This window comes from Pseudophryne corroboree, chromosome 9 (assembly GCF_028390025.1).
Source record: "Pseudophryne corroboree isolate aPseCor3 chromosome 9, aPseCor3.hap2, whole genome shotgun sequence".
Taxonomy (NCBI): Eukaryota; Metazoa; Chordata; class Amphibia; order Anura; family Myobatrachidae; genus Pseudophryne; species Pseudophryne corroboree.
The window spans coordinates 420,567,582-420,583,108 of record NC_086452.1 but is presented as its reverse complement, the minus strand read 5'-3'; the positions used below and the strand labels follow the sequence as shown (position 1 = coordinate 420,583,108).

At 50.6% G+C, this 15,527-nt stretch overlaps 1 protein-coding gene across 1 annotated transcript in view; it reads left to right on the top strand.

Annotated features, from left to right (window-relative positions):
- Positions 1-15,527, top strand: part of SUCLG2 (succinate-CoA ligase GDP-forming subunit beta) — a 475,764-nt gene that overhangs the window by 185,794 nt on the left and 274,443 nt on the right. The window contains exon 4 of the mRNA XM_063940931.1: positions 2,627-2,717. Within this exon, the coding sequence (XP_063797001.1) occupies positions 2,627-2,717 (91 nt within the window). The remainder of the gene's footprint in view (positions 1-2,626; positions 2,718-15,527) is intronic.

Genomic DNA, 15,527 nt, shown 5'->3' with positions numbered 1-15,527 from the left:
CGGACTCTCTGCAATACATGTATATAGTTATTGCTTAACTAAAGGGTTATTGTTATGAGCCATCTGTTACTGAGGCTCAGTTGTTGTTCATACTGTTAACTGGGTATGGTTATCACAAGTTGTACGGTGTGATTGGTGTGGCTCGTATGAGTCTTACCCTGGATTCCAAATCCTTTCCTTGTTGTGTCAGCTCTTGCGGGCACAGTTTCCTTAACTGAGGTCTGAAGGAGGGGCATAGAGGGAGGAGCCAGTGCACACCAGATAGTACCTAATCTTTCTTTTAGAGTGCCCAGTCTCCTGCGGAGCCCGTCTATTCCCCATGGTCCTTACGGAGTGCCCAGCATCCACTACGGACTACGAGAAATAGAATTACCGGTGAGTAAATTCTTATTTTTCTTATTTTTCATCCAGATAGAGCAGTTCTCAGAACGAAATCTGTGTATCTTCCTAAGGTGGTATCTAGATTCCACCTTAACAAAGAAATTGTAGTCCCGGCCTTCCAAGGGCCGGACCTTCTACGGAAGATGCATCGTTGGACGTAGTCCGTGCCTTAAGGATCTACATGGATCGTATCAGTGCCATCAGAAAGACAGACACTATCTTTGTTCTTTATGGATTTCACAAGAGAGGATGGCCTGCCGGATGACTATTTCAGAAGCATATTCTCAAGCTAATCTCCCTATTACGGCTAATGTCTCTGCTCACTCTACTTGTAAGGTAGGTCCTTCATGGGCAGCACAACGTGGTGCTTCAGCTGAACAGATATGTAAGGCAGCCACATGGTCTTCCATTAACACATGCATTAGACATTATGCCTTTGGTGAAAAACACAAGATAGTTCTTTTGGGTAACCTCTAAATTGCACAAAGATCACAAGGCAGCTTCTAGGTACACACAATCCCCGAGGGGTACCTCTCCAAAGTACTCCAAAATCTAATAGAAATAGTAAAAAATGATGGAGAAGTGTTCCCTCAAGCGCCCACCACCATAATTAAAATCAACACAAAAATATATGATCAAAGAAATTATACATCCCTTATCTTGAGATGAACATCCACATGGGTCCGTCCTCAGTCAATGTATTACCATAAATAGGTTAACATGAAAAAGAAGAATAAGTGGCATGTGTAGTAAATTCACAATTTAATTGTACATACTAACACACATCTCAGGATAAGGGATGTATGATTTCTTTGATCATATATTTTTGTGTTGATTTTAATTATGGTGGTGGGTGCTTGAGGGAACACTTCTCCAACATTTTTCACTATTTTTATTATGCCTTTGGTACCTTTGCCTGTCAGGTCGCTGAATTCGGGTGAAGGATTATCCTGTCAAATCATGAGTGTCCCCACATCTAAATTTGCTTTGGGACATCCCAGTGTTTATCCTGTGGATAACCTGTGGACCCGGCAGGAGAAATAATAGTTATGGTAGACTTACCGTTGATGACTCTATTTCTCTTAAGTCCACAGTATCCACAGGGATTCCACCATGACGTACCTGATTTTAGGATCCTTTCACATACTAACCTCTTCCTTCTGGTACGGAAGTGTGTGCATGTGTGTTCTTCTCGCCTGATTAGGGCTCTCTATGATGCTTCTGCCTTGAACTTTGGAAAACAACTGAATTGCCTGAGCCAGGAGGCGGGGATATAGGGGTCTGGCCCGGTGCATTCTCTGAAGCTTAAAGCTTTGATCAATGGTGCCAATCCATTGTCGCTATCTTATATCCCAATGTTTATCCTGTGGACACTGTGGACTTAGGAGAAATAGAGTTATCAACAGTAAGTCTACCATAACGATTTTTTTTTTCCAGCGTTATTAATTTGCCACACTTTGCATTATTCTTTGATATATTTAAGTGGTATATCTTAGAGAGAGTTTTCACAAACTGCCAGATAAGCTGCTTCTTTTAAATTTGTTTCATCTCTGTGGCCAGCACCTATCTTGTGCTGGTAATGTGCAGTAACACATGCCTTCCAACATTCATAAACCCGGAATCTGGACATGTGGGCGTGGCTTGAACACACTGGAGGCAGGACCACATTATAGAGGCTGTGGCCACACTCCGTAGTGGGTATAGCCACGTCCCAGTGGACTGCGACTGTCTCTACTGCTTGTAGAATGGGACTACCTACCAACAACCCTCAAATCAAAGATACCTTTCACGAAACCACAGGAGAGTACCCTCATATCTGGGTTGCACCGCCAAAATCCTGACGGCTGGGAGGTATACTAGCATTTACAAGTTCTCAGCCAGAGCAAATGTTCTTTAGTTGACTGTTCAGTTTGGGCAACCAATTGTAATACAGTGACGAAAAAGCAGATCTGATAACCATCCAGGCCTTCATTATTACCGAAATATGAATGGATACTCCCGTTTAAAGGACCGCTATACCCCAAAAAAAATGAGAAAATGTTCTGCATACATCTTGTCATAACAGTACAGTATATTGTAACCAGCAGTCAATATGATTAGCATTCAGAAATGTGTTAACCTATTGATGCACACTTGCCAAAACACACCCAGGCCTATAGCCGTTACCATAGATACAGGTAATTTTATAAGCAAGATAAATCTTCTTGCAATTATTGTACTAAACTTTTTCTAATTTGCCTTGCAGCCCTAACAAGGTGGAAGTTCTCACAAAGCAGATGATTGGATACAATCTTACAACCAAACAAACTGCTCAAGGTGGTGTCAAAGTTAATAAGGTGAGCCTTGATGAAGTTCACCCAAAAAATTAAATGTACAGTAGGTTAACGTTGTATCATCATTTGATAAATTCAAATTGTTTATGGGCAGCCTTGATTGAAGCGTTACCAAAGTCTGCATGCAAGCAGATGTTCTGTGGGTTGAATTTGTATTTAACAGCATGCAAACCTGTAGGAACCATATCGGGGAATAAGACTTAAAGCAAAATGTGTCTAGCACTGGAAGCTTTGTGTTAATCCCTGTCTCCGTGTGTGTGTGTGTGTGTGTGTGTGTGTGTGTGTGTGTGTGAAGTTGGTGGCAAGGCCTAGCTGAGGCAGCAGTACAGGAGCTGCCATGACAATGCTGTAGCCATTTTGTGGCCTGTGCCCAGCTGGGACAGCAGTACAGGAGTTGCCATGACAATGCTGCAGCCATTTTGTGGTCTGTGCCTAGCTGGGACAGCAGTACAGTAGTTCCCATGACGATGCTGCAGCCATTTTGTGGCCTGTGCCTAGTTGGGGCAGCAGCACAGGAGTTGCCATGACAATATTGCAGCCATTTTGTGGCCTGAACCAACATTTACTTTTTTATTTCAATGAAGTAAAGAATGATGCAACCCACCATATATATAATTTAAATTATGCAGTAATGACTTTAAATATGCTGTACTAGATTGGTAAACCTATATATAATATGATTATAGAAGCCAAATAAACAAGTTTTAAGTAACCTAACAGAACTACAGACCTGACACTCAGCTGCACACATTGGTAGTACCTCACGTATACTGTGTATACTGGCAGTTATACCCTTTACCATATGTTGAATCAGCTATGCAAATTAAAATTCAGTGACTGCCAAGTATATTATTGTGCTAGTTTTGTTTCCTAGGGAGGTAATAAGCTGCATTCTCATGAATATCATTTAAGACGCACACAAAAAAAACCAAATCATTTTGGTAACAAAGTCAACTTACCGTATATACTCGAGTATAAGTCGACCCGAATATAAGCCGAGGCACCTAATTCTACCTCAAAAACCTGGGAAAACTTATTGACTCGAGTATAAGCCTAGGGTGGGAAATGCAGCTCTAGCCGTACACAGCCCTCACTGCCAGATATGCCCTCATACTGCCAGATATGCCCCCACAGTGCCAGATATGCCCCACAGTGCCTGATGTGCCAGATATGCCCTCATGCTGCCAAATATGCCCCACAGTGCCAGATATGCCCTCATGCTGCCAAATATGCCCCACAGTGCCAGATGTGCCAGATATGCCCTCATGCTGCCAGATATGCCCCTCATGCTGCCACATATGCCCCACAGTGCCAGATGTGCCAGATATGCCCTCATGCTGCGAGATATGCCCTCATGCTGCGAGATATGCGCTCATGCTGCCAGATATGCCCCACAGTGCCAGATATGCCCCACAGTGCCAGATGTGCCAGATATGCCCTCATGCTGCGAGATATGCGCTCATGCTGCCAGATATGCCCCTCATGCTGCCAGATATGCCCCACAGTGCCAGATATGCTCCACAGTGCCAGATATGCCCTCATGCTGCCAGATATGCCCCTCATGCTGCCAGATATGCCCCTCATGCTGCCACATATGCCCCTCATGCTGCCACATATGCCCCCTCCCCAAGTGCCAAATATGCTCCCCCAGTGCCTGTTACTTACCCCTCCGTCGATCCTGCGCTGTCTTCTGAAGGAGGGACACGGAGCGCACAGCGCGCGCCTCTCCTGTGTCCCTCCTGCATCTCCGGTGGCCGCGGCGGGTCTATTAAAGGAAGTGCCGGTTCGTGATCAGAGGTCACGAACGGGTACTTCCTTTAATAGACCCGCCGCTGCCGCCGGAGATGCAGGAGGGACACAGGAGAGGCGCGCGCTGTGCGTTCCGTGTCCCTTCTTCACACTGCACTGCCACTGAGTCGAGTATAAGCCGAGGTGGCTTTTTCAGCACACAAAAAAGTGCTGAAAAAGTCGGCTTATACTCGAGTATATACGGTATATACTTGCGTTTTGTGTATTATAGGATATAAATTCTAATTTCTGCTGCGGGGCACACTGGGCTCCACAAGGAATGGACAATGGGTTGTAGAGTAGGATCTTGATCCGAAGCACCAACAGGCTCAAAAGCTTTGACCTTCTTCCCAAGATGCATAGCGCCGCCTCCTATATCACCCCGCCTCCGTGCACAGGAGCTCAGTTTGTAGTTGGTGCTTGCAGTGCAAGCATGTAACAGGAAGAGCTGCTCACAGCAGCTCCAGAAAAAGCTTTTTCTGAGGAATAAAGAAGACAACAAGGGCTGCAGCAGAGGCACAGATTGTGCTGGATGTCAGTAGACATTGCCTGCTGCAGCTCCATCTCTCCCCCAGCGGCGCTGTACACTCCCGAGCCCTGGTTGCCGGGTAACTACAGCAGGAGGCTCCGGTTTTCTTCTTGTCAGGCACACACGACGGGGGCTCTCCGGGATCGCGTGGCCGCGCTTCGGGAGGTGGTAAGTGGGTCCCGCTTGCGGGACCCGGTCTTTATCGCGATACGGCGCGGTCAGTGGGAAGCCTGTACTGCCACAGTGTCCACCGCCAGTGCGCGCGGCCCGCGCGCGCTGGCGGTGGACACTGTGGCAGTACAGGCGATCCCACTAGATCACCAGGGCATGGGACAGGTTAGGTTTTCTCTATAAACCGTTTTATTAGAGCCCGCAGTACCCGGTGGTTTTGCCAGCAGGGGGATAGAGCTTGGACCTGAAGCCCCTCCCCCAGCCCCAGGGCGCCATTTTCTGCAAATTTTCCCCCCTGGTGATGCATATCTGTCTCTTCCTCACTCCCTGGCAGTGTCTGCAGCGCCATTATCCCTCAGCTCACTGTTCCTGGGAATGCTTGGGCAAATCCTCCTATGTAAAGCCGCCTGGTTGTCAGTGCTGTGACTTTACAAGACACTTAAGTATTCTACCTGCCTTTTTTAGTCAGTGTTAGTTAAGAAAGAGTGCACTTAGTCAGGGTTTCCTAGTACAATTACCCTGTGATATACATCCAGTTCTTACTGTGTACTGTTATATCTATTGTTATACTAGGTGCTTCATCGCGCCCTACGGGCGCTCTTCACACCGTCGCAAGGGGCTACGCCCCCTTAACCCTTGCATGCCTTTCTGGGGTTCAATATTTGTGTTATATGGAGTATCACCTGCATTCCTTTGTTAGTGGTTAAATATTGCACAATGAAAGGGTGTGCGATGGTGAAGGAGGCGCAGCCCCTTGCGACGGCGTAAACAGCACCTGCAGGCCACAATGTACAGAATGTAGCGGGTGCAGGGGGTACTGCGGATGGTGTCTGTAGATGCTGCGTATGGAGGGGGGGCAGAAGTGGGGGTGGGGCCCGGGTTGGGAGGTGCTGCGGGTGGGGGAGGGGCAGAGGAGTGGGGGATGCAGATGAAGGAGGGGTCCGGAGGCACTGCAGGTGGGGGAGTGGCAGGGGTGCCATGGGTGGGGGAGGGGCAGGTGTGGGGATGTTGCAGATGGGTGAAGGGTTCCGAAGGTGCTGTGGGATGGGAAGGGGCGGGAGTGCCGCTGGTGGGGTAGGGGTCCGCATGCGCCATGGGTAGGGGAGGGACAGGTACGGGTGTTGCGGCGGATGGGGAAGGAGGTCCGGAGGTGCTGCAGGTGGTGGAGGGGCAGATGCGGGGGTGCCATTGGTGGGTGAGGGGGGGACCGCGGATGGAGGATGGTGTCTGCAGATGCTGCGGGTGGAGGGGGGCAGGTGTGGGGGAGACATATAAGGGGGGTGAATGGTGGAGGGGGCCTGGAGATTGCTGGGGGTGGTGAAGGGGTGGAGGAGTGGGAGCCGCGGGTGGTGTAGGGGGTCTGGAGGCACAGCATGTGGGGGAGGGGTGGAGTGCCACATGTGGTGGAGGGGAAGGTGCGGAGGTGTGGTGCATTGGGGAGAGGTCTGGAGGTGCTGCGGGTACTGTACCTGCCAAAAAGGTAGTTGGAGGGTATGCAGTAACAGGGCCAGGACAGGGGTGACAGGGTCAGAACAGGGTTGACTGGGCCAGGACAGGGGTGACAGGGTCAGAACAGGGGTGACGGGGCCAGGACAGGGGTGACGGGGCCAGGACAGGGGTGACGGGGCCAGGACAGGGGTGACGGGGCCAGGACACGGGCGACGGGGCCAGGACAGAAATGACAGGGACAGGATAGGGGTGACAGGGTCAGTGTAGGGGCGGCAGGACCGGGACAGGGGTGACAGGGCCAGTATAGGGTTGACAGGGCAAGCACAGGGGTGACAGGGCCAGGATAGGGGTAGCAGGGCCAGCATAAGGGTGACAGGGCCAGGATGAGGGTGAAAGGGCCAGGATAAGGGTGAAAGGGCCAGGATAAGGGTGGCAGGTCAAGGCCAGGGGTGACATGGACCTGACAGAACACAGGGCACGGGAGAGATTGGTATTAGGGACAGAACAGTGGTGACAGACAGATGTGTCTTACCGGAGTCACTGCTGCTGGCTGCTGCTGTTCCACTCCAACCTGTTGGGATCTGCTGCTGGTGGAGACTTGGCATGGCTGACTCTCTTAGGCTGTAGTCCTGCTTCCTCTGCCCGTCCGCATCCCACACCCCCTCCTCAGTCACACACCGCAGACCTCGTGCAGCTGCCGGGCACTGTGGTAAGGTGAGACTGGGAGTGACTGGTTAGCCCCCAGGAGATGCTGCGGCTGGAGGGAGGAGGGGGTCATAGCATGCACGTGGCGCGGACCTCACGGCTGCTGGGCACTATGGTAAGGGGAGACTGGGAGTGACTGGTTAGCTCCCAGGAGACGCTGCTGCTGGAGGGAGGAGGGGGTCAGAGAGCCTGCAAGCAGCGCGGACTTCTGCAGCGCTACCCGCCGGCTAAAGTGTGTGCTGCAGCTAGCGGTGGGGTTGCCGGGGCTGGAGATAACAGAGGCAGTACGGAAAGTGCACAGCGGCTGGTGACCCACAAAACTACAGCTAAGAAGCGTGGAGTGTGCCAGAAAGTGACGCTCCTCCCCGCCAGAGAGACCTTGCTGAGTATGCTGATGTGGGGGTCAAGTACGGCATACCCCCTCACACACCCCCATACCTCCCAAATGTCCCAATTTTCGCGGGACAGTCCCATTTTTTGGGGTCTGTCCCGCTGTCCCACCCGCGGGTCGCAGTGTCCTGCGGTGGTGGTGGTGGTGGTGGTGGTGGTGGGGGGGTGGGGGGGGGTGGCAGTTGGAAAGCTCCTGTACTCGCTGTTCTGCTTAGCAGAGCAGCGGTGAATAGTGGAGACAGAGGGAGAGGGGGCATCATGGGGTACGGATTAAGGGGGGGTTCCAGCAGCAGAGCCGGATTAAGGGGGGGGGGGGGGCAGGCGGTACGTACCATTGGCCCCACAGTTTTAGGGGTCCCCCCGGCTCGAGTAGCTCTGTCCCAGCTCAGAAGCTCCCCCAGCAACAACTGCTGCATTGTGCTACAGTCATCACACGCTGCTGCGTATTGGCAGGTCTGTGGTGTTACAGGGAGGCAGCAGTCTCCCTGCTTTCTTCTGCCTGTGCGGGTGTGTAGGGGGGAGCGACCACCTCCTCTGGATTTAGCCCTAGCTGAGGGGCCAAAATTCCATAAAAAAAAAAAAAAATCCCGGAATTTGTATAAGGGGGCGTGGCCTCGCGTGGCGCGATTAGGCCACGCCCCCAACCCCACAGCAGGCACAGCAATGAGATAGGGCTCCCCTGTCTCAAGTACCCTGTGCCCCCCGGACTCATAATCAGCCCCTGGGGGCATGCCAGCAGCTCACAGAGCGCTGGGCATGCCCCCTCACTGACGAAAACAGGGGCCCTCCCGTGAAGCCACGCCCCCTTTTCGCTGTGTGTGTGTGTGTGTGTGTGTGTGTGTGTGTGTGTGTGTGTGTGTGTGTGTGGAAAGCTGGGAGGTATGCACCCCTGCCTGTGCCATGTCCATACTATCTGCTTCTGCAGCTGCTCTTAGTGTCCTATAGATTTGGCCAGATCTGTGACTCATTTGACTAACTCCGCCCACTGTTGTGACTCCGCCCAGCGTTAGCAAATGAATCACAAAATCACAGATCTGGGCTATTACAATAAGAATTTACTTACCGATAATTCTATTTCTCATAGTCCGTAGTGGATGCTGGGGACTCCGTAAGGACCATGGGGAATAGCGGCTCCGCAGGAGACTGGGCACATCTAAAGAAAGCTTTAGGACTATCTGGTGTGCACTGGCTCCTCCCCCTATGACCCTCCTCCAAGCCTCAGTTAGGATACTGTGCCCGGACGAGCGTACACAATAAGGAAGGATTTTGAATCCCGGGTAAGACTCATACCAGCCACACCAATCACACCGTACAACTTGTGATCTGAATCCAGTTAACAGCATGATAACAGAGGAGCCTCTAGAAAAGATGGCTCACTACAGCAATAACCCGATTTTTTGGTAACAATAACTATGTACCAGTATTGCAGACAATCCGCACTTGGGATGGGCGCCCAGCATCCACTACGGACTACGAGAAATAGAATTATCGGTAAGTAAATTCTTATTTTCTCTAACGTCCTAAGTGGAGGCTGGGGACTCCGTAAGGACCATGGGGATTATACCAAAGCTCCCAAACGGGCGGGAGAGTGCGGATGACTCTGCAGCACCAATTGAGAGAACTCCAGGTCCTCCTCAGCCAGGGTATCAATTTTGTAGAATTTTACAAACGTATTTGCTCCTGACCAAGTAGCTGCTCGGCAAAGTTGTAAAGCCGAGACCCCTCGGGCAGCCGCCCAAGATGAGCCCACCTTCCTTGTGGAGTGGGCATTTACAGATTTTTGGCTGTGGCAGGCCTGCCACAGAATGTGCAAGCTGAATTGTACTACAAATCCAACGAGCAATAGTCTGCTTAGAAGCAGGAGCACCCAGCTTGTTGGGTGCATACAGGATAAACAGCGAGTCAGATTTTCTGACTCCAGCCGTCCTGGAAACATATATTTTCAGGGCCCTGACAACGTCTAGCAACTTGGAGTCCTCCAAGTCCCTAGTAGCCGCAGGCACCACAATAGGTTGGTTCAGGTGAAACGCTGAAACCACCTTAGGGAGAAACTGAGGACGAGTCCTCAATTCCGCCCTGTCCGAATGGAAAATCAGATAAGGGCTTTTACAGGATAAAGCCGCCAATTCTGACACGCGCCTGGCCCAGGCCAGGGCCAACAGCATGACCACTTTCCATGTGAGATATTTTAACTCCACAGATTTAAGTGGTTCAAACCAATGTGACTTTTGGAACCCAAAAAACTACATTGAGATCCCAAAGTGCCACTGGAGGCACAAAAGGAGGCTGTATATGCAGTACCCCTTTTACAAACGTCTGAACTTCAGGGACTGAAGCTAGTTCTTTTTGAAAAAAATTGACAGGGCCGAAATTTGAACCTTAATGGACCCCAATTTCAGGCCCATAGACACTCCTGTTTGCAGGAAATGTAGGAATCGACCCAGTTGAATTTCCTCCGTCGGGCCTTACTGGCCTCGCACCACGCAACATATTTTCGCCAAATGCGGTGATAATGTTTTGCGGTTACATCCTTCCTGGCTTTGATCAGGATAGGGATGACTTCATCCGGAATGCCTTTTTTCCTTCAGGATCCGGCGTTCAACCGCCATGCCGTCAAACGCAGCCGCGGTAAGTCTTGGAACAGACAGGGTCCTTGTTGGAGCAGGTCCCTTCTTAGAGGTAGAGGCCACGGATCCTCCGTGAGCATCTCTTGAAGTTCCGGTTACCAAGTCCTTCTTGGCCAATCCGGAGCCACGAATATAGTGCTTACTCCTCTCCATCTTATCAATCTCAGTACCTTGGGTATGAGAGGCAGAGGAGGGAACACATACACTGACTGGTACACCCACGGTGTTACCAGAGCGTCTACAGCTATTGCCTGAGGGTCCCTTGACCTGGCGCAATACCTGTCGAGTTTTTCCCAACGGTTTATAATCATGTGGAAGACTTCTGGGTGAAGTCCCCACTCTCCCGGGTGGAGGTCGTGCTGAGGAAGTCTGCTTCCCAGTTGTCCACTCCCGGAATGAATACTGCTGACAGTGCTATCACATGATTTTCCGCCCAGCGAAGAATCCTTGCAGCTTCTGCCATTGCCCTCCTGCTTTTTGTGCCACCCTGTCTGTTTACGTGGGTGACTGCCGTGATGTTGTCCGACTGGATCAACACCGGCTGACCTTGAAGCAGAGGTCTTGCTAAGCTTAGAGCATTGTAAATGGCCCTTAGCTTCAGGATATTTATGTGAAGTGATGTCTCCAGGCTTGACCATAAGCCCTGGATATTCCTTCCCTGTGTGACTGCTCCCCAGCCTCGCAGGCTGGCATCCGTGGTCACCAGGACCCAGTCCTGAATGCCGAATCTGCGGCCCTCTAGAAGATGAGCACTCTGCAACCACCACAGGAGGGACACCCTTGTCCTTGGTGACAGGGTTATCCGCTGATGCATCTGAAGATGCGACCCGGACCATTTGTCCAGCAGGTCCCACTGGAAAGTTCTTGCGTGGAATCTGCCGAATGGGATTGCTTCGTAGGAAGCCACCATTTTACCCAGAACCCTTGTGCATTGATGCACTGAAACTTGGCTCGGTTTTAGGAGGTTCCTGACTAGCTCGGATAACTCCCTGGCTTTCTCCTCCGGGAGAAACACCTTTTTCTGGACTGTGTCCAGGATCATCCCTAGGAACAGAAGACAAGTCGTCGGAACCAGCTGCGATTTTGGAATATTGAGAATCCAATCGTGCTGCCGCAACACTACCTGAGATAGTGCTACACCGACCTCCAACTGTTCCCTGGATCTTACCCTTATCAGGGAATCGTCCAAGTAAGGGATAACTAAAATTCCCTTCCTTCGAAGGAATATCATAATTTCGGCCATTACCTTGGTAAAGACCCGGGGTGCCGTGGACCATCCATACGGCAGCGTCTGAACTGATAGTGACAGTTCTGTACCATAAACCTGAGGTACCCTTGGTGAGAAGGGTAAATTTTGACATGAAGGTAAGCATCCTTGATGTCCCGAGACATCATGTAGTCCCCTTCTTCCAGGTTCGCAATCACTGCTCTGAGTGACTCAATCTTGAATTTGAACCTCTGTATGTAAGTGTTCAAAGATTTTAGATTTAGAATCGGTCTCACCGAGCCGTCCGGCTTCGGTACCACAACAGTGTGGAATAATACCCCGTTCCCTGTTGCAGGAGGGGTACCTTGATTATCACCTGCTGGGAATACAGCTTGTGAATGGCTTCCAAAACTGTCTCCCTGTCAGAAGGAGACATCGGTAAAGCCGACTTTAGGAAAACGGCGAGGGGGAGACGTCTGGAATTCTAATTTGTACCCCTGAGATATCACCTGAAGGATCCAGGGGTCTACTTGCGAGTGAGCCCACTGCGCGCTGAAATTCATTGAGACGGGCCCCCCACCGTGCCTGATTCTGCTTGTAAAGCCCCAGCGTCATACTGAGGGCTTGGCAGAGGCGGGAGAGGGTTTCTGTTCCTGGGAACTGGCTGATTTCTGCAGCCTTTTTCCTCTCCCTCTGTCACGGGGCAGAAATGAGGAACATTTTGCCCGCTTGTCCACGAAAAGACTGCGCCTGATAATACGGCGTCTTCTCATGTTGAGAGGCGACCTGGGGTACAAACGTGGATTTCCCAGCTGTTGCCGTGGCCACCAGGTCTGAAAGACCGACCCCAAATAACTCCTCCCCTTATTAAGGCAATACTTCCAAATGCCGTTTGGAATACGCATCACCTGACCACTGACGTGTCCATAACCCTCTACTGGTAGAAATGGACAACGCACTTAGACTTGATGCCAGTCGGCAAATATTCCGCTGTGCATCACGCATATATAGAAATGCATCTTTTAAATGCTCTATAGGCAAAATATACTGTCCCTATCTAGGGTATCAATATTTTCAGTCAGGGAATCTGACCACGCCAACCCAGCACTGCACATCCAGGCTGAGGCGATTGCTGGTCGCAGTATAACACCAGTATGTGTGTAAATACATTTTAGGATACCCTCCTGCTTTCTATCAGCAGGATCCTTAAGGGCGGCCATCTCAGGAGAGGGTAGAGCCCTTACAAGCGTGTGAGCGCTTTATCCACCCTAGGGGGTGTTTCCCAACGCACCCTAACCTCTGGCGGGAAAGGATATAATGCCAATAACATTTTAGAAATTATCAGTTGTTATCGGGGAAAAACCACGCATCATCACACACCTCATTTAATTTCTCAGATTCAGGAAAACTACAGGTAGTTTTTCCTCACCGAACATAATACCCCTTTTTGGTGGTACTCGTATTATCAGAAATGTGTAAAACATTTTTCATTGCCTCAATCATGTAACGTGTGGCCCTACTGGAAGTCACATTTGTCTCTTCACCGTCGACACTGGAGTCAGTATCCGTGTCGGCGTCTATATCTGCCATCTGAGGTAACGGGCGCTTTAGAGCCCCTGACGGCCTATGAGACGTCTGGACAGGTACAAGCTGAGTAGCCGGCTGTCTCATGTCAACCACTGTCTTTTATACAGAGCTGACACTGTCACGTAATTCCTTCCAACAGTTCATCCACTCAGGTGTCGACCCCCTAGGGGGTGACATCACTATTACAGGCAATCTGCTCCGTCTCCACATCATTTTTCTCCTCATACATGTCGACACAAACGTACCGACATACAGCACACACACAGGGAATGCTCTGATAGAGGACAGGACCCCACTAGCCCTTTGGGGAGACAGAGGGAGAGTTTGCCAGCACACACCAAAGCGCTATATATATACAGGGATAACCTTATATAAGTGTTTTTCCCCTTATAGCTGCTGTATTGTTAATACTGCGCCTAATTAGTGCCCCCCTCTCTTTTTTTAACCCTTTCTGTAGTGTAGTGACTGCAGGGGAGAGCCAGGGGAGCTTCCCTCCAACGGAGCTGTGAGGGAAAATGGCGCCAGTGTGCTGAGGAGATAGGCTCCGCCCCTTTTTCGCTGACTTTTCTCCTGCTTTTTTATGGATTCTGGCAGGGGTTAAAATTCATCCATATAGCCCTGGGGGCTATATGTGATGTATTTTCGCCAGCCAAGGTGTTTTTATTGCTGCTCAGGGCGCCCCCCCCTAGCGCCCTGCACCCTCAGTGACCGAAGTGTGAAGTGTGCTGAGGAGCAATGGCGCACAGCTGCAGTGCTGTGCGCTACCTTGGTGAAGACAGGATGTCTTCTGCCGCCGATTTTCCGGACCTCTTCTGTCTTCTGGCTCTGTAAGGGGGCCGGCGGCGCGGCTCTGGGACCCATCAATGGCTGGGCCTGTGATCGTCCCTCTGGAGCTAATGTCCAGTAGCCTAAGAAGCCCAATCCACTCTGCACGCAGGTGAGTTCGCTTCTTCTCCCCTTAGTCCCTCGATGCAGTGAGCCTGTTGCCAGCAGGTCTCACTGAAAATAAAAAACCTAAACTAAAACTTTCACTAAGAAGCTCAGGAGAGCCCCTAGTGTGCACCCTTCTCGTTCGGGCACAAAGATCTAACTGAGGCTTGGAGGAGGGTCATAGGGGGAGGAGCCAGTGCACACCAGATAGTCCTAAAGCTTTCTTTAGATGTGCCCAGTCTCCTGCGGAGCCGCTATTCCCAATGGTCCTTACGGAGTCCCCAGCATCCACTTAGGACGTTAGAGAAATAGGAGATAGCTGTGTAAGCTAGTCCAGTGCAGTATTATTGTTAGTAATAACCTCTGCATTGTACAGACTGTGACTATTTGTGTGTGCATTTGATAGCTGAGTGGTGTCCATTTCGTGTCTTTCACTCAACCTGCTATCCCTATATTCTATAACCTGAGGGGGCTTGGTGCGTCAGGTTTTATCTAATATAGGATTTTCACAAAGATATACTGTATTACGTATTTTTCTCTGTGATTTAGTCACCATATCTCTCCTTTATCTCTGCTGGTGCTGACTACACTGCGCAGGGGTTTGGGCTAGAGGTATTGTGCTGCTGACAAATTGTACTGTGTTACCGGATACTGTAAGTTATATCATGTCTGCTTCTGAGGTAACAGTTCTGGGGCTGAACACACTGCCGGTGTTGCTAAAGCCGCAGATACCTATGAGGAGAATATAGCAGCTTTGGGCTCTGGTTCTGGGGGGCTCCTTGCCCCCCCAGTGGCACGGTGGCAACGGGGCAAATAATGATTCGCCGTGGGACGCTTTTTCCACGCTTCTGCATACGCTAGTTCATAAACTAACACCCCCTATGGGACCCCCAATGCTGGTGCAACCGTTTGTGGTCCCTGCAGCTAACCCGCCGTGGCCGGATTATTTATCTGCTCAAGTAAAGAAGTTGAACCTGTCCCTGACTACTAAAAAGTCTGACCGTCGCTCGCCTACGTCCAAGGGGTCCTCTAAGCGAGCACTTGTCTCCTCACAATCCACTGCTGTCACTGACACCTCGTCGGATGAAGACGGCACTTACACTGACCCCACAGGTTCTGACTCAGATACGGCTGATGGGGAGGGTGGTTCACATGTGGATGTTCCTGATCTTTTGGAGGCTATTAAGTTAATGTTACAGATTACGGATGATCCCGAGCCATCCGTTCCTCCTAAGAAACCAGATAGGTTCAAGCATCAGAAGGTGATTAAACAAGTTTTACCTCACTCTGACCACCTAATTGATATACGTCAGGAACCCTGGGAAAACCCGGGTACAAAGTTTGTGCCTCAAAAGAAGATGCTGGCTCGCTATCCTCTCGCGCCAGAGCTGTCTAAGAATTAGGAAACGCCTCTTCCAGTGGACTCACAT